Source organism: Betta splendens, chromosome 24 (genome assembly GCF_900634795.4).
Source record: "Betta splendens chromosome 24, fBetSpl5.4, whole genome shotgun sequence".
NCBI lineage: Eukaryota > Metazoa > Chordata > Actinopteri > Anabantiformes > Osphronemidae > Betta > Betta splendens.
Window position 1 is genome coordinate 5,841,436 of NC_040901.2, and position 19,119 is coordinate 5,860,554.

A 19,119-nucleotide genomic window follows, 5' to 3' on the forward strand; every position below is an offset into this window, starting at 1 on the left:
CGTTGGAGCGGTATGTGACCTAATGGAATTTGATGGGATTTTCCTCCTCGGGGGTCTCGGGGGCAGGACGAGGTCATCGGGGCCAGAGGTCGGCCGCCTCGCTCAGCGTACAGCGGTGTCAAACTAAACACCAAAGGCTACAGTTGGCGGTTTCTCATCAGCAGGAGGAAATATTTGACTAAAGCGCTTTTCTGCTTTTTCTCCCCGTGTGCAATTATTGAGATGGAGTGGGTCTGATGGAGACCAACCCTTTCTCCCCCCACTCATTTGGAATCATTCTGGAAATGGAGAAATATTGAATTTCTCTAAGGCTGTGTGAAATAAAATCTGAAATGTCCTGCGATACAACTTGCAAAGATTTGACTTTACTGGATGATCAGCACAGATTTAATTATGTGTCTAATAAACAGGCCGATTCCTTTGGTTTCATGTCCTATGTAGGGAAAACAAAGGCATAGTCAAACAGCCGTTCACAATTTATTTACTGAGTAAATTTGGACAAAACACCAGAATCTGTTACAATACAATCAGAACATCTGAGGCAGGTATCCCACCATGCACCACCCTCCAAAGGAAACGGAAACGGAAAAGGACCGAGCATTAGCACCAAATCAGCACCAACTTAAATAAAAGGGAGCTCCTTCTACGAAAACAATAAAAGCAAAAAAGGTTTAGCGAAAAGCAACTTAGAATAATAGCAAACTGAGGATTTTCTCTGTTATTCTTTTTCTTATAAAACAAGCACCCTCCTCCCCCCACCCCTCAGCCCCCCCTGCTAGGCAGGCTATAGCATTCATGGGGCACATGCCAATGACTAGATAAAAACACAAATTCAAGTAACATTGAGATACGACAAAACGTGTCCACGTGTACCCATTCCGAGCATGGTCGTGTCACAGAACCTACGCAAGCAAGAGGAGACTAACACGAGGTCCTGGAGTGAGCATGTCATACAAATACTATCGCTGGGTGTCTCGTATCATGTTTTTGTAAAGTCACGAGGGAGACCGGGTGGCGCGGGCCGTCGGGGCGCAGGAATACTGGCACGTAGGATATTTGATGTTTTCTAAATCTTCAGACAGATGTGTTTTCCTCATTGCATCTGTCCTGTGTCAAGGTATTGCCTACATTATACATGAAAAATGAATCTCTGAAGAAAGGAAAACCCTGCAATGTAGTTTTAAATATATATATTTAGATTTATTTATATATTTAGATATATATATTTTATATATATATAGCTGTTACAATTTAAATAAAGGTTACGTTCTCATTCCAAAACTGAAGAGTGAATTTAAATAAGAGGAAGCTAATTTGAACTCATCAAGTGCATGATGCTATGTTTGAAGGTTAAGAAAAGAAAAACAGCTGTTTCTGAGACTGAGGTTGTGGGAGTGATGTTAAAGCAGCAATAACAAGAGGGTCGAACAAACACAAACGCATCACACTGGAAAATGAAGCTGCGGCGGTGACTGGATCAGGATGAGACGACGCCGACGCGTCGAAATCATTTAAAAGGCCATCGACTGACTTTCAGCAACGCAAAAACGAGACAAATGAGAGGCGACAGAACTAAATGTGGGCGAGAAGCAAAGTCGAGGTCAAACACGTTGGCGACGAAAGAGAAGCCGATGGCACCAGGTCAGACAGAGACTTGCAGCTGTGATTTCTGACGCTGGGTCCGTGGTCTAAGTCGGTTCCACCCAAAGCTTGGACAGGAAAAACGAGCCTTTAAGGGAGGGTGTGGTGTTGCAGTTCGTTTTGAATTGTTCTTCTTGGTTTCCTGTGTACGTCTGTCCCTTCATGCTTTCCATAGTGTCAGAATGAATGTGTCTACTTTTATGAGCACCACATTAGACCGAACAGATCCAAAAAAGAACTTTTGCTACATTGTTTGCAACTTGCATGTCTGGCGGCAGCGCCTCTGGGCGGGACGCGCGTCACCAGGTGACGCGTAGATGCCATTTGTCATGCCAGGTTTTCCAAGACACAATGGAAAACGAAACAGGATGGAAACACCTTGATTATGAGTGACAAATGTTCACCTAGTAATCTCTACACTACTGTTTCTGACTCTGCTGTGAGCGTGGCGAGCCAACCGTGGCGGGGTCGTCCGTTTGTGCTTGGCGCTTGCTCAGCTGAAGAACTGCTCTAGCTCCTCCTCCATGTTCACCTCGGGCACCATCTGCTCCTGCTCCCGTTCCCCCCGACTGTGCAGAACGGCGCCCCCTAGAGCCCCGGAAGACATAAACCAGGGGTGCTCCAGGATCTCCCGGGAGGTGAGGCGCTCGGCGGGCTCCCGGCGGAGGATGGAGCGGATCAGGCACTTGGCCTTGGGTGTGAGAGTCTCCGGGATGTTAAAGTGACCCCTGCGGATTTTGCTGAACAGGGAGCCGGGCTCAACGTCATGGAAAGGGTAGCGGCCCACGAGAATGGTATAAAGCATGACGCCCAGACTCCAGACGTCTGCTGCCTTGCCCGAATAACTGCCACTGGCGTTGAGGATCTCAGGGCTGACGTAGGCCGGGCACCCATGTTTGTCTGACAAGGAGTCATCAAGACCCTCCAGGATGTAAGTGTCCTCAAGGCTCTCGAGCTTCACAAAGCTTCTGCAGACAGAGAACAGAGACAAAAGCATTAAAACACACAATTATTTTATAATATGAATCATATTAAAAGGTCAATTCCTAATCTTTTGGATGTCAACTGACAAAGTATAATAGACACTCAAGTGGGGGTAATTTTCTTGGGTTTTTCAGAGCCATCGATTTTGGTTATCAGAGGAAGCAGAGCACATAATGCTCTGGGCTTAAGTTTGACATTTCCTTTCCCTTGGATGAAAGCCCAGCCACAAAGCATTGACATACAAATAGGCGTTTCAAAAGACCTCCCCTATTCCAAAAAAACACAATCACACATGACTGATCATCAAGTTTCACACACTGTACTCCTTCATCCCAGCCAACGTGGATTCTTTTCTTTTGTGTTTTTACTCTCCACCCCCTGAACTAACATCATGTGCTCTTGTCTAAACCCTACAATAGCATCTATGACACCCTTGGGTGTGGACAATAATGGCTGGTTGTTTGTCACTAAAGAATCCTGAGGGGCTCGGGTAAATATTGAATGAATCAGAACTCTATGTGCACAGTAAAAGGACCCTTGTGTGGCTGTTTAAATGCTGCGTGAGGTCCGTGAGATATGTTTCACCTGACAAAGAGCCAGGATGTGAGATAGTATCTACAGGGACCTAGTAGGAAAATGAAAACGACAAAGCGCCAGCCTGAACCTATTCAAGAATGTATTTATTGCATTCTACAACATGTGCATGCACACAACCCTTGTTTGGTGGTTTATTGTCTCCACGGTCATGTTCCTTTATTAATATGCTGTGGAGCGTTTTTCTATTTAGACTTCTTTCAGTTCTACTCTAAAAAAAATTCTTTTGTTTCTTTGGTCTGAATGTCCATTGTTCCTCTGAGATAGAGTGGTGTGCATATTTTAACACAGCCTCATTTGGAGAATGTGAACCTGCAATTAGGCTTAGAAATAAAAAAATGTAACTGTCTTCATTTAAATTATATAGTATGAAGTGTGTGCTAATTTTGTAGAAAGAAGAACTTCCATGTCTGCTTGGTTTTACATTATTTTGTGTCCTTGCTTTACATTTGTCAAACACCTGGGTTCAAGCCCGCGCGTCAGACTTTATAGCAGCTTCATCGGTTCATCTCAGTGGCTGCATGCCCACTCAGCCGTGAGAACTGAAACGGTGTCAGAGGATTCCTGAGAGGCCATATCCCGCACCACCACTCTTAAAATTCACCCCGCATCAATCATTTAATGGCAGAGGAGGGGGACTCGGCATTCAAGCCCATGAGCAGTCTAGTGCAACATTCAAGGTCATTGGACCCGTACTGAAAATGTGAGGCAGCTCAACTTCCCTTTTTCCACAGTTAGCGCCAAACAATGACATCACACTGAGACGGGGAGCACTCAGGTCCAGTCTGTGGGCTGTTAAAAGAACCGACTTTTCATTTTAATCATTTGCATTAGCACTTTTGAAGACACTGACAAAAAATGAAACATTTTTTTTTTTTACCAATTTTGTCAGCATAAAAAAAGTCAATATTAAAGCTGATTATGAAAAGAGTGCATGCGGGTTGCTGTGGCAACCCATGTCTGAATTTTTATGACTGTAGTTTTAAGTGTTGCCACAAGGTGTCAGTAGACTCACGCGGTGCCGCACGGACCATATGGTTTTGCCTTCTGCAGAAAACCATACTGATGCACAAGTGGCACCCAATCTGCATAATTGATATTCTGTCAGGCTGGTCATGGTACACTATCTGTGCCTCTCGGCGCAATAACAGCGGCGGAAATAACTGCAACGACTGACTTGTTCCATGTGTGTTCACTGCAAACTCATCGGCCACTTTATTAGGTACGCCTCTACAATCGAATGCAGGAAACGATTCCTGCCACAATTCTGCTTTTACAAAGTTCTAATTGCAGAATTTGTTGAAACAGTTCTTCTGTTGTGTTTATTATCAAGGTCACAGCAAACACTATATTAAGAGGAGTTTGTCTTGTTTTTAATTACCCTTTTTTACATTAATAAGCTAAAAAACACCTTTTAAATGTTAGTATCTTCATTGATCCAAAATACGTATAATAAAGCATTGCTGCACGAATCCACCAACTAACACAAGCCCACAGAACCTAACTGTCATATGGTACAAGAGACAGATTGGTGCAACTAATAAGTGTCATACTGTATGGCCACTAATAGCATGTGCACAAGATTAGACGGGGGGACACACAATGGTTTTACGTTTCCAAGGCTCTGCATAATATTAGGGAGAGGCGAGTCAATCTTGTATTGTCTCTATTTACACTGCCCTCATTGTAAGCTGACATATGACACAGATAACAATAACATGCTGTCATATCACATCCATTATGTACAGGTCAAGCAGAGAAAGGAGACTGCTATCAGCAACAGTAATGTGCTTAAATTGCCTTTTCTACAGAACTCACCTGTCGTCGTTCTTGAAGACAAACTTCTTCAGTTTGAGGTCACGAAGGACCAGTCCATTGTCGTGGCAATGTGCCACAGCCGAGGCTATCTGATAGAAGAGTCTGGCAGCCTCGTCCTCACGCAACTTCTTGCAGGTGCGGACAAAAGAGTGCATGTCGCCGTAGCTCCTCTCAAAGAATACATAGGCTTGTGTCTCCCCGAGCAGGATCTCCAGGATTTGGTTGATATGCTGGTGCTGCCCCAGGGCGAAGTAGGCTGCCAGTGACTCCTGGTATCTGCCAATGTGAAAAACCTGCAATCATAGGAAAGGGAAGGACTTATTCACAGTCTGCATTCAAGCCAGTTGCCAACTTCGTCATCTAGAATGGACTGTGTGTGCAGCTACCTCATTAGGTTGTTGTGGCGGTAACATTTTAGGGCGAGAACCTCTGCCAAACACTCATTTTTTATGTCTGACACGCCATTAAACCCAAGTGAAAAAGCTCCAAATAGCCCTTAATTGTGCAACATGTGACCAAAATGTGACCGTCTTCACCACGTTCTCCTTACACAAGACTTGTGTGCGAGGGGATAAGGTTACACGGTGACAAAGTGAAAGCGCAGTGTTAGTGCACGGCATTGTACTGCAGGCCAAAGTTGGCCGTTGTTTCCATAGTAACCCCCCCAAATGATTTTCCGTGCAGCCAGTTCACACGAGAGGGCTCCTCTGTTCACAGCCGGTTCAGACGCACCCCACAGCTCCTGGGATCCTAAATTGTGACCTGCGCTTCCAGCTTGGCAGGACCGATCAATCCGGGGAGCGGGGACTGATCGATGCAGAGTGGAAACCGACGCAAACAGCGCGAGGTCAAACAGCAGTTAGCTGGCAGCCTGTGCCAAAGGCCATTAATTTGTTATTGCCATGGCGAAACATTATCTCAAGTCAAAAGGTGCAGGTTATTAGATATGTCGTGCCTCATGAGTGCAGCGGCGCGTGTAACTATGGACTCAACTCGTTTAAGCATTCTTAAAGCCGGAACGCCCCCCAGGGACAACAACACTGTCCTCAAAGCCATTTTATATGAAAGTCAGCGTAAGCCGTGGTGGATTATTTCAGATGGTTAGAAAAGCCAATGTCACACAGCAGCTGGCTGAACTTGTATAATTTGTTAATCCTGTGTGTGCAGTGCCCAAAAGACTGCAGTCCCTGCATCCAAGGAGCGACATGACGACGTTTGTGCGCCTAATATGAAACCAAAGGGGCATAAATAGGATTATAGCGCGGCTCTGTCACAGAGAGAGAGAGAGAGAGAGAGCGCGCGCATGGGGAAGCGAGGAGCACAGAGGAGTGTGTGCGTGGTTACTCACTCCTTTGTCAACGTTACATCATGCAATCCAAACCACGCAGCTCGCCCCATTCACTTTTTCCATGAGGCTGCTCTGCCAGCTCTCTATTTACAATCCAAGTAATTATTAAAAAGTTTAGGGGGTGGCCTCAGTGCGCTGGCCAAGCCACACAGCGGCTCAACCTCTGTACAGTATATGACATTCGGTGCGACCTATATTAGAATAAAGCTATAATTATCGTTTCCCCCGAGGGGATCAGTCAAGTGTGTCATAAATGTGCCGATGCGAATGCACAGCAGGGCTGCTGGTTCTGTAGTAACGCGTGCTGCACATACGTTTTCCGTAGCATGCGGCTGCGTCTCCGGCGTCGCCTACTAACCTTACACACGAGCTCTTCCCCGCTGTGCAGGTGGGCGGCTCTGAAAACGTGGTCTCCCTCCAGCGGCTCCAACAAAAGGTAGTCCCCGATGCGGGAGATACAGTGCGAGGAGTCCGGGGTCTCCGGCGGGCTGGGGGACCCGAGGTTGGGGCTGAAACTCTGGTGCGACTCTGTAGTCCGTAAACAAGACAATTCTTCGAAATCGTGCGATTTGTGCCGCGATCTCCCATGACGTGAAATGTTAATTGGATTTGACCTCTGTATGTTCATGAGGAACAAATGCGGTAGCTCCACAAAATCGTGGTGGTGGGGGGTCCTTCCTCCTCCGAGTCGTGAAGCCGGTGCGACGTTAAAAACGCGTCCAGGGGTCTTTCATAAAGCAACAGCCGAACGCGAACACGGCGGCGAAGGCGAAGGCGAAGGCGAAGGCTCGACTGGACCGCACGCTGCGGCTGGAGGTGACGGATTATCAACAGGCTCGCTGGTTTTCATGCAACAAAAAGAGCCCCGGGATTTTCTGCAGAGCTCGTTCGTTCTTGTGGCACCGTTGTTTTCCATTCAAGGCCAGATCAAATAACCGAGCCGCTGTCCCGCGTCGACTAGAAATGGAGCATCAACACAGACCCGCTGCAACAAAGGCAGCCGAAGGGAGCTTTTACAATGAATGGAGACCCCGCAGCTCGTCCGCTAGCTTATCTTGCCGGTTAATGCTGTGGCACGTTTCATAAAACAGAAACACTCCGCTGGATACGACTGACAGGCACGAGCGCCAAATAACAACAAGCAGCGAATGTTTAAAGCGTCGCGAGCTGCGCGTGGCCGCTAAATTTAGCCGAAATTTGACAGACAAACGATGGCTAGCAGGTGCAGAGCTAACTGGCTAGCGTCACCGGCTAACTAGTACCAGGTCAGTGCACGGCCTTGTTCCCCGGGATCGTATCCGTGCACGGCGAACGTGATGCACCGCGGGAGGACGAAAGGCGCATCCGGAGCACTGACGTAGGTCGCCGCGCGCTGGAGTGAACGTCCTCGCTGGTCTTCGTCGTGGTCCAGTGGAAGAGAAGTGCGGTCTGTCTTTGTGGGTGCTGGGGTGAGCTGCTGCTGGAAGGAAGGAAGGAAGGAAGGGACGGCCGGCCGACTTTCCCAGGCCTATCCCTGGATTCAGCAGGACATCCTCTCTGTGCTTCTTACGTGGCTGGGAATCTAGTCCATTCAGAGCGGAGGGAGGCCAGCCGAGCTGCTCACACTGCTCACACTGCGCCTGTACACAGTGAGAGAGAGAGAGAGAGGGGGAGAGGGAGGGAGGGAGGAGAGAGAGAGATGGCTGGCGGAGGGGGCTCCTGCGCGCGCGCGAGCTCACACGCGGCTCTCGCTCGCACACACTTAGGCTCACACACACACACACACACGCGCGCGAGCCCACTGACCCGCCCCCTTGACGTCACCACCGTATCGAAACCCCATTGGCTTCGCGCCTGCGATAGAATATGCGGCGCGGTCATGTGAGAGCATGTGGCGCGGCGACGCCCCCAGGAATCTAAATGCGGCGCATGCTGGTAATTTGGATGCGGAGGGGGTGAGGAGGGGTGAGGAGGGGGAGGTGGGAGTGTGAGAGTATAGCTACTGTACATGCTGTGTTACAAATGCGTTTCCTCCTGAAATGAAAGCCAGGGGGATCCCTCCCTCACAATAGCATATAGACATACTCTACCCGATAGGCAGCAGAGATAATGATTGGCACCAACACCATTATGACGTCATCTAGGCCAAATATAACACTGTACACGACTGCTGATTTCATGTAGATATAAATACAATAAACTAAATGTTCTCTAGCAGCATATATAAGACGATCATCACTAAGAACACAACCAGAAAAAACCCTGTTGTGATGGGACGTAATCCTGTGACAACAGGATTGTGCAATTCCGCGTCGAGGCGTTGAGAGGAATGCCTGCAGCTGGACGCGACACACTGACAGAAGTGTTCGAAGTAACCTTTATTCCTCTAGGTCCCAGTAGCAGCGCATGTGCACACACACACACACACACACACACACACACACACACACACACACACACACACACACACACACACACACACACACACACACACACAGGCTATTCACCATTTTCATCTCTCGCTGCCTGTTTCGATAAACCCCCGCATCATGGAAATGCATTTTTCACACAGAGGCCTCTCATCCCAGAAGTACAGCTCACTGCTGCAGAATGTGGCTGCACCCACAAGCTTTCAAATCCCAATCTTCAAACTCTCCGCCGTTATTTCTATTTCACGCATTCAGTTAAACGAGATACTAAACACTGCAAACAGCGATGCCTGTGCACGCCTCATCTGTGCACCAATCTAACCCTAGACAGTAAACGTGTTTAGCCTAAGTCCCAGCTGTGCAGAAATCAGAATAATAATCCCCAGAGATCCCTTTTGCCCCCGTTCCCCGATGCACTGGGTGACTCATTCGCAGTGGAGAGCGGCACTCGAGAAAATCCATGGAGGCTCATCGGCTCTCCAGACACGCCTACATTCCCAGCAGTATAACGGCAGGCTGCCTCACAACTGCCTTCCAGCGGGCGCTTATGACTGTGTGCATGTATATCAAAACACAAGACGTGTCTTGCAGAAAGCGACGGTGTCACGGTTCCCCCTCCGGCCCGTTGGCAGCGGCTGGGTTCATCGCGCGTTGATGTTCGGCGGTTCCGTTTCCTGTCGGGATGTGTCTCCTTTCATTGACACTCAAACCTGTCATTGTTCTCGTTGCTATGGTTTTTTAGCTCCTAGTCCTCGCGCTTTCATGTTTGTGTCAATGAGGACTTCCTAATAGTTGCCCTGTAGAAAAAGATCTGAGGTCAGTTTCTACTGTAATATTGGCAGTGAAAGGGTTTGCATAAACCAGAAGCATGTGATTTCTGCAGTGTGAATGAAAACAGACAGAGATATATCACGTAACCCACAAAAACGCGTTGTTTTCTATGAATTGCACATTCAGGGAATAGACAATGCCGCTGTCATGTTGTGATGCGAGCCGGTCCCGGCGAGGATCGGACCCACGCCCTGCGGGGGAACTTTCACAAAGGAATCCAATCACGCTGTATGCGAGGAGAGCGATGCAGGAGCACGGGAGGGATGTGATCGCTCGCTGATGTGAGGGAGCGGGGATGGAGGATGGAGAGGCAGGCGGCGGGAGGAGAGGAGGGACCTGCAAAGTAGAGGAGATGCAGAAAACGCTTTTTGAGTTCTTCTCAAAGATGGTCTCAGCCTTATTCCAGCTGCTCCAACGGAGTTTATTTCCACGTTCACTATTGGGAATTAAACAAAACCCGCGCCGCTCCGTCTTTTTTTGGTAATAGGCAACAGCTGCGACACCCCTACAATTACAAATGGGAGAAAAACAAGTTATTTTAGGGTGCGCGGGTGCTTGTGCCACATTCTGCCCGGCGCGGCCATTTCAACCTCAGGGCCTGTTTATAACCGGCGGAGCTGCGGATTCGAGGACAGGAAGGAGGAAAGGAAAGAAAGGAGGGCGTGGGGGAGATAATGTTTCACTGATTATACAGCGATGCGCACTGTTCTTCCCGTTCTCTCCAGATAATCTGCTTGATACAGCAGCTTGTCACATAGCAATTGTAATCACCCGAAGTAGCACAATTACAACTGCGGGCCTGGTTTTAATATCAATTTGTAATCAGAGCTCCCCATTAAAATGCCACGTCATACAATAGGAAGCTGTGAAGCCGCACAGTAGCTTATTACTCCTATATGTTATTATGGGGAGTCCTGCTCAGCAACACAGACAATGAAGGCGTTCATAACTCTGTATGCAGCACATATGATATCAGCCCGCTTCCTACCTTTCATCATCAAAGGGGGCTGAGTGTCGAATGAAACACCTGCAGAATGAGGAGAAGTGATGCAAACTGATCGAAGCTGTACAGACGTGGGGATGGAGCGGCACACCGTGGGCAGGTCGCGCAGGCGAGACCAGCTCCGCGTGGAGAGGAAGGATCCTGGCTCCAGGGGGAGACGGGGGTGGCGTCACCGGCTTGGATCGCTCCATGCTGAAGTCAGACAGCTGAGTGAGGGCTTGTGGCAGCTCTGTCACAGGGTGAGTCACTTACTCTTAAGTGGGGAGGTTAATAATAGTCATACATTAGAGCTGCAGAAGTGAAATCGCACAGCTTTAGCAGCTCAAGACTCCAAATGGCTCCAGCGAAGCGAAATATGCATTTCATCACCTTTTCATCTCTCATTTATAGGCAGTTATATGTTTGATAGCCATAATATGAATTCCCTCCAAGCTGAATTGCTAAATGTTGGAAAGATATAACATTATCATAATATGCAGCACCGTTTGCATATTTTCAGCTGACTGGGACGCGCCTGACATGTTCAGACTGCCAAGCGGAGGGAACAAGATCCCAGCAAATACAACATCACTGGTGCCTTGATTTGCATTTTCTCTCTGCTCCCTCTGACAGCTGATATTGTCTTTCCCCCCGTAGAAAACATTTCCTGGCAACGCTACACATCGACGTGGAGACGCCTGAGGCGTCGCAGGGAAAACCAGAGACACCGGCATATTACTGCATTCACCGGAGATGAGTCAGTCCCAGGCTTCTTATACCCACCGCCGGGATGAGGGGTCCGAGTACAGTCAGGAACGTCACAGTGTTACAGTGAGAGGAGCTGCAGAGTTCACCAAAACCATAAAGAACACAACAGGCCTTCCTGACCTTTGACCTTTGATAATTTGATAATTCACAAGTTTGTTTTTATGTCACATATGACCTCATAAGGTTTAGTCTCATGTTAATTTCCTAATAACTTTCACCGGGGACCTTCGGCTACTACTGATGAAAATATGCAGTCACAGGTGCAACCCATTTATCTGACCATGTTGTGGTTATGTCAGTTCAAAACATGTCCTCCCCTCGAGAGCATGTGCTGCAGCATGTGACCAAAAATTGTTAATATGTTGTACATGAAGATGCTGCACGTCTCAATGAGCAGCTTAAAGAAACGAATGAAAGGGTGAGGTTTCCAACTAAAACCTACCACCTCCCTATGCGGACAACGCGACCAGCTTGGAGTGAAGCCGACGGGACGTTCACGTCGCCCAAGGTCACGTTAATCCGGTGCGCTCAGCGATTCGGAGCTGCCGCGATAAGCTATCGAATGATGAGCGCGTCCTGTCCTCGCCGGGCCTGAGCTCGGGAACACACAAACAGGCGCACGCACTGTACTGTACCCAGGCATCGCCGCGATTGATGCCATGTTGGAGTTGCTGCCATGGCAACGTGTCTCTGATCCTCGGGGAATATCGCATTCACAACACAAACAATATTATGCTTTAGATACGTCCACTCCAGGGACCTTACTCTAAGCTCTTGAAGCAGCACTGTGTTGCACTGTACGCTGGTTTTAGGCAAGGTGCATGTGGACTGTTGAGGTTTGGAGGAATATTTTGCAGTTATTTATGCAAATCACACGCAGTGCGTTCGTATATAAGCTCGACGCCGCTCCGCTTCCGGCCTGTAGCGATGCTGCGCCGTGCACCTACAGCGGGAGACTCTGGCACCCGGCTGCTTTGAAATCCCACGTCCACGCGGTGCGAGCGTCAAGCCAGAGCTCGTGGGAGACGTGCACGGCAGTCAGCGCAAACAAACAAGGCAGCCTGCGCCGCTGTTTACCCTCCACAGCGCCTTTAAGAGGAGAATCAAAACAGGTAGAAGCCTCCTATTGTGCCGTGAAATCTGAAAGAGGAAGTCTTTGTTGTGAAATGAGAATCTGGGCCACTAAATCGAGGGCAGCAGATACCAGATAAGAGTATGCATCATTTAGTTAAAAGGAATATGAATGGTTAGAAGAAGAGTCACAAAGGGAATGCCTGCTTTTTGTTTCCATTTCACGCACGCCTGTGTGGGCTGCTTCGAGTATGACATGTATTCTCATATTGGGGATGCGCCGCTATTAAGATAATAAGTGACTGTCATCTTGAAAGGTCCCTCTCTGCAGGCAAAAAGGCCCCGAGCCTGACAGAAGCTGGCGGTGAGGGTGGAGGCAGTGAGGAGTGAAGGAAGGACCTGCGATTGCTTCTAGCGTCTGAGCGCTAGCAGCGCTAGCAGCGCTAGCAGCGTTAGCAGCGTTAGCGGTGGCGGTAATGGCCTGCTTTGACCCTCGCTGCCTAGCGGAGGCCTGTGACAGGCGCCTTCACCAGCGAGGGCCGACACGCGTCTCACTTCGGAACCTTCCAGCGTTACGCCGCCACGACACCAGGAAGCGTAGGTGGCTGGAGAATAAAGGGCAGCAGACGCCTGGGGTGTCACCGCGCCGATCGCTATCTCTGCTGGTTTTTCCTCGTCAACGCAGGAGAGCCCCTTGAAAGGCGAACATGTGCGAGTGAAGCGCAGATCTGGAGACAAGGAGGAGGAGCACGGCCCGGCAGCGGGTTTCTGTGTGGCACCGTACAGTAGCTGTCCCTTCCTGCTGACTCAGGCGGGCCTATAGTGCTGACCTCTCAGGTGTGTGTGTGTGTGTGTGTACACCTAAAGACAAAGACAGGGTTTTGCCTACTGCTGTATTTTGACCAAGTTCGTTTGTTTTTAGGCTCATTATCTGGTGTCTTGTATGTTTATGTGACAGACACATAGACATTTATTTAAATTTGCTTCATTTATCCTCTTTCTTCCTTCCTAACACACACAAATACGACTCTAATGCAGAATATAATAATTGTAGCCTTTGAAAAACTGCCGCCTGCTCAGAAGTGAAACCACGGCTGTAACACAATTAAAAACAGGATGCTTTGCTCTAATTTAATCATATATACAGCATCCTCCGATATATACATCATATATATCATATATATATTGTCAGCTTATATTTCTCCCTAGCAGATGCTGTGTGTGTGTGTGTGTGTGTGTGTGTGTGTGTGTGTGTGTGTGTGTGTGTGTGTGTGTGTGTGTGTGCGTGCGTGTCTGCGTGCGTGCGTGTGTGTGTTTTCTCCATCAGACTGAGCAGCTGTTGTAGTCACATCCTTCCCCAACTGTTGACATCACCATTAGTTGCCCTTTCCTGCATTTTCCCTGGATACATTTAGCTGCTTTGCGTTTATACCCAAATCCTAAAGGGTTATCAAATAGAAAACAGCAGATAGAAGTGTGCAATGGTTGGGTCTGGGATCCAGCATAAGTGTGGTGGACTATTGCCACTTGTTAGTTCCACTCACAATCCAATGTGAATTTCTCTATGAATGGTTGTATGGATCTGGATCAGGCCTGTGATCAACATGTCCAGAGAGCAGACACCCACACTCCGCTGGGATGACCCCCTCCTCCCCCCACCCAAATGATAAAAAGGTGTAGCTAGCAGATGGACCAACAAATGGATGTATAACAACAGTGATGTTCTGTCCAAAGCCCACGTCTGCCTGTCACAGATGCTGCAGCAGTGGATGACTGTGGGGATGCTCTCTGGATGCGGTGCATTACTGCCGGCGTATATGGTGCATTATTACCCTGCCTGTGTGTACACATGTCAAAAGGCCACTGCATTATATGAAATGTAACAGGTGTGTTTGCACAACCCGTGCACCGCGCTGAGGCAACCTCCCCGGCTTCAGATGTAATAACCGCCGAAGAAATGAAGGGGCAAACCAAAAAGCAATCTCCTCAGAGCGCGATAACAGCTTAGCAGAGAAGCGAAGGATGGAGGAGATGGAGCGAGAATATCGAGATCGCACGGCGACGCTTCGCATTTGTCTGTGAAATGAGTTTTTTACCTCGCATCAAAGTCGTCTTATCGAGGTGTGATTCTTTTTTATATAGAGTACGATGATATGACCTAAACAACAATTGTTGCACTTTTTGCAAATTCTCACTATATCTATTTTTCAACCAAGCTTTTTTTGAATGAGGAATTATTAAGATTAAAAACCAGAAACATGTTGAAGACTATGAAATGTGACAAGCTGACAGCACGGCTAACCCTCAACCTGTGCTGGGATGCGTTTTGACACCAGCCTTCCTCCGAACTTGATGGAACTTTTAGCGCAGAGGCAAACTCTGTCCGCTCCATTGAGAAGGAAGCCCTCCCTGAGCCCCAGCCATGAATCGGAGTCGGGCTTCCAGAGGAATGAATGGCTGCTGCCTGCTCGCTGCTCCCCTCTCACATGGCCAGCTGCCAGAGCGCTAATTTAAGCTCCAGGCCTTCTACTGGGAAAGGGGGGGGGAGCTAAGCCCAGGCAGGAGTGCAGCGGGTGGGGGGGAGAGTGCTGGGCCCTGCTCCCTAGAGTGGAATTGATGGCTGTTAAGCTCATCAATGGGGATGAGTCATCCGAAGCAGTCAGCCGCTCCATTCCTCCTGGTCCGCCCGCCTCGGGCGCGGGGAAGTCGAGCCGCTGGGCTCACGGACGCTAGCCTGGTTAGCGCATCTCGCGTAGGCCGCGCATTCAGCCGCGCGCTCATGCAGGACACGTGTGCTGGAAGCCTGTGCAGCAACCATTTCCATATCCGTCCTATTCTCAAAGGTCAGAAGCTTTTAGGCAGCCAGCAGTGGGCTGATGGCGGTTGGCTCACATGCATCTGATTCCATTCGGGCTGGTTTCAGTTTCAAAGCCTCCCACCTTCCTGTCTCATAATCACTCCTACAGATTTTTCGAATCAATCCAAGCCCGAGCTCAGACGAAGACGGCTTCTAATGAACAACTGGCGATCGTGACGCCTAAAAATATTTCACTGTGGTCTTGGAAGGATGTTCGGTGTCCACACACCAGCTACGATGATTGCTTAGAATGACTAAGAGCGGCCACAGCGTGAACTTCTCGCTCTGAAGTTTCCATTCGTTCAGCAACAACCCTGCAGCGCTTTTCTCATCGCCGCGATTCGCAGTATATCTGGGCGGCGGCCGCTCCATAAATGCTATCTTTACGTTTTGCGGCGCGCGCGCTTTAGCGTGACCGCTAACTAGCCGCCACGCGATAGCATGGAATCACAGAGGATCACGGCCGCGGCAGCAGGAGCACAGCTTATACTGCTTTATCACATTCATTTTCATGGAGGCATTGTGCTTATCGGGTCACGGCGACCACAAACACATGTCAGCGTCGCTACCGGCCATTATGCCCTCGAGTGTGTGTGTGTGTGTGTGTGTGTGTGTGTGTGTGTGTGTGTGGGTGTGTGTGTGTGTGCATATGTTCAATCTTGTTGGTGCAACAGGAATGTTAAACGCCTTCATTATCTCCGTGGAAAATGCCTGATTTCTGACAAGAGTCATGTTGACACGTCAGCCCCATTATGTGCCATCAGAACGCATTAAAGCACCGGGCCTGAACTTTGCTGCCGAGCAAATGAAACGAGACTCGGCGCAGCGTGCGGGCGAGCGAGGGAGCGTGTCTTGAAATGAGAAAGGTGTGCGAGACAGTAATGAGAGAGAGAGAAATAAAAATCCCCCTCATGTTGCTATTTGCAGCATCCTTGGCTTCCTACACCCTTCATCTGTAAGACAAGCTCGCCAGCTTCTCCTCTCGTCTACACACCGGGTTTTGTAGGTGCCCGTACGGCCCGTCTGACCATGAATGGAAACAATTCAAATACCACGAATGCATGCACACGAAACAAAGCGCACTGTATAGATAGAATTGTTTGAATTTGCACTCTCTCACGCAGGCAGGCTCATAAACGAACACACAGGAAGTCCTGCAGTGACTCAGTGCCACAATGATTTAGGTTCAGAATGGCAAAGGAGCGCTGGTGACTCAGAGTTTCCACTGTGGCTCCCACTCTCCCAGTGCGTGTGTGTGTGTGTGTGTGTGTGTGTGTGTGTGTGCAGGTGTGTGTTTATGTGTGTTTGTGGCGTGTGCAGCATGTCTGCTGCTGTTCATATAACCGCCGCGCTTACTCTGGGGCTTTACCCACCAAAGTGGACCACAGCACGATCCCGCCTCGGTTCTATCTAAAGCCCGGTTCTGTTTGCAGTGCAGAGGACCGGCGGCTGCATCAGGCGACGCCCGGTGGCACACGGGCCGAGCCAGGGGTTAGAAAGAGGAAAACTCCACTCCCAGAGCTTCAGCTTTCATGCTTGGACCCGTCATGTGACACGGTGCAACTATCAGAACATTAAATGAGTTCTCGACCGGGCCTGCACAACAAGCACACTTCAAAGTGCTGAAGTGCTTGGCTCCGACATCAAACGTAATATCACTGTAACTTTGCCATAGATGAAAAGGACAGGATTTTCCTTACTGTGTAATACCTGGAGAGAGTATCCTGAAATCAAGCCTTTGATATGAGTCACAGAGTGCAGTCACACACACACACACACACACACACAAACACACACATACACACACACACACACACACACACACACACACACACACACACACACACACAAACACAAACACACACTGTCTGTCAGTCATCAGATGCATGCATTATTTAAACAGCCCATGCACGCCTCATCTATTTCTTATGTTTGTAATAATGGAGCGAATTAAACTGTCAAAATGTTCTGAACAAAACCCGGAATGGACCTGCAATAGACAACACAGGTTATTTTTAATGCACATTGTGTAGCGATCCGTGAGTCTGCAGTCGTTCTCGGGTCTGGTGGTCTAGACTGCCGCATCACATGGTTTCCTGCTTGCTGGCTCACGTGGTGCCGGCTGCTCCTTACTGGAAGACAGGAAACACCGGCCTGTGGTGTCTCGCACGCCTCACGTGCTCCTCGGAGGATGCGAGCGGCCTCGTTTATAATGCATTAATGGACCGGGCCGCGGGAACGCCTGTCTGCCGGAGCACTTCCATTCATCGCGGCCGGACGTGTGACGGCGCTGACTTGGTTCTAGTCGGCACAGCAGGGGGGATCAATGCAATTACAGGCAATTAAAAACACAGAAAACCTCACAGCGCCGACATATAACTAAAACCTACACTTTTTTAGCAATTTTAGACGCATTGGGCCTTTTTAAAAAACAGGCTCTGATGCAAAGTTTGGCAGGTTTTGCCTCAGCCCCCGAGCGCTGCAAGGTGCTGCCTCTCCGCTGCCACGTCTGTTGTTGTGGCTGTGATCAGGACATGATGCAAGGCAGGACGGCCAGCGTGAAACATGCGGCTGGTGGCTCGGCTCGGCCCGGCCCGGGGGGAAGGACCCACCTCCACTGGTGCTGACGTGGGCCCGCTTCACTCCGGGGCCGCCTCGGTACCGAGCAATAGGCCAGTGCAGATCACGGATCTCATGCTCATCTTCTATGACGGTAGGTTAAAATTAAGCGCACGCAGACAAATTATATGTGTGTCTATATCTGGGGAGCCGGTTCCAGATTCAGCCTGTCGAACCCTCAGACAGCTCTGCCTGGAGGACAGAACCCGGATGACACGGTTGACCACGTGCGCGCGCGAGCTCAAACGGCTGAACGTGTTGGTCCGTAGCGGCGGATGTGCAGTTGGGTGCGGAGAGCGGCGAAAGGCGCCCCGAATTAACGCGCCCGCGTCCGGTTTGTGTTTTCGAGCGCACACCCCGACGAGAAAAAACCTCGCCCCCCACGGTGCCGGTTCCGGTTGGTTCTAAGCCGCTCCGTTCCGTATCTGGAAACGTTCCGTCACACGTTCCGAGGATAATGTATGCGTGTCCTCGAGATTTGATGGAGAACGGGAAAGGATCTCAGAAATCCACGACTGGAACATCGTTCACGCACGCGCGCACCTGCAGCTTCCTGCGCGTGCGCCGCTCCCAAACGCGCCGTGTGGGGCCCCGCAGCATGTGTGTGCGCGCGCGCGCGTGACTCAGCACGCCGGGTGTAATAAATAGATGTGGCTTTCAGGGGCTGACACTCTGTTCTGCTGCAGACAATGCGCAGATAGAGGCAGAGGTTACGTGAGTTCAGAGCGCAGTAAGCGCACGTTCTAACGGGTGGGAACAAATTAAGGTCAGCTCTGAGTTTCAGCAATGAGGGAATCTATAACTATTGCACTGGTTGGAGGCAACACCTTTATTAAAGCCTAATTGTTTGTGGGTATGAAGCGGTTCGATTCCACATTTCAGTCTGCTTTGCATATTTCCGCGCTAATTAAATGAGGACTAAAATGCCTCCTTTGCATTTTCGGAGGAGCGCGAATGAGAGCGCGGGAACGTGAAAGACGACAAAGGGGCCGAAGAAGAGGGAAGATTATGTGTTTAATGAGATTTGTCCTCACATGTTCCGAACAACATCAATACCTCCGGGCCGCGTTCAGAGAGTGTTTCCACTCGGACCGGCCTCCACGGACTGATGAATGGCTTTCTAATCAGGGCGTCTCAGCGCTTGAACGTGGTCTGAAGGGCCGGGTCTGATGAAGAAGCACAGCTCCATCTGAAATGA

General features: G+C 49.4%; 1 protein-coding gene and 1 long non-coding RNA gene across 3 annotated transcripts in view; both read right to left on the reverse strand.

The window, feature by feature from the left end:
• Positions 1 to 464: 464 nt before the first annotated feature.
• trib2 (tribbles pseudokinase 2) lies at positions 465 to 8,797 on the reverse strand. Its single transcript, XM_029140361.3, has 3 exons — positions 6,744 to 8,797; positions 5,038 to 5,330; positions 465 to 2,609 (listed from the first exon to the last, which is right to left on the reverse strand). Exons 1-3 carry the CDS (start codon positions 7,011 to 7,013, stop codon positions 2,135 to 2,137), a joined length of 1,038 nt encoding a protein of 345 aa, XP_028996194.1. The 5' UTR covers positions 7,014 to 8,797; the 3' UTR covers positions 465 to 2,134.
• Positions 8,798 to 16,934: 8,137 nt separating this feature from the next.
• The window catches only part of LOC114849200 (uncharacterized), a 7,610-nt gene continuing 5,425 nt past the window's right edge, over positions 16,935 to 19,119 (reverse strand). For both annotated transcript variants that reach the window (XR_008693870.1, XR_008693871.1), the window contains exon 5: positions 16,935 to 19,087. This is a non-coding gene — a long non-coding RNA (uncharacterized LOC114849200). The remainder of the gene's footprint in view (positions 19,088 to 19,119) is intronic.

Excerpts from the sequence above, each read along its gene's own strand:
- trib2 (XM_029140361.3), bottom strand. The coding sequence starts at position 7,013 with ATGAACATACAGAGGTCAAATCCAATTAACATTTCACGTCATGGGAGA. Across the intron at positions 5,331-6,743 it reads GGGAAGAGCTCGTGTGTAAG|GTTTTTCACATTGGCAGATA; the intron begins GTTAGTAGGCGA and ends CTATGATTGCAG. Across the intron at positions 2,610-5,037 it reads GTCTTCAAGAACGACGACAG|AAGCTTTGTGAAGCTCGAGA; the intron begins GTGAGTTCTGTA and ends CTCTGTCTGCAG.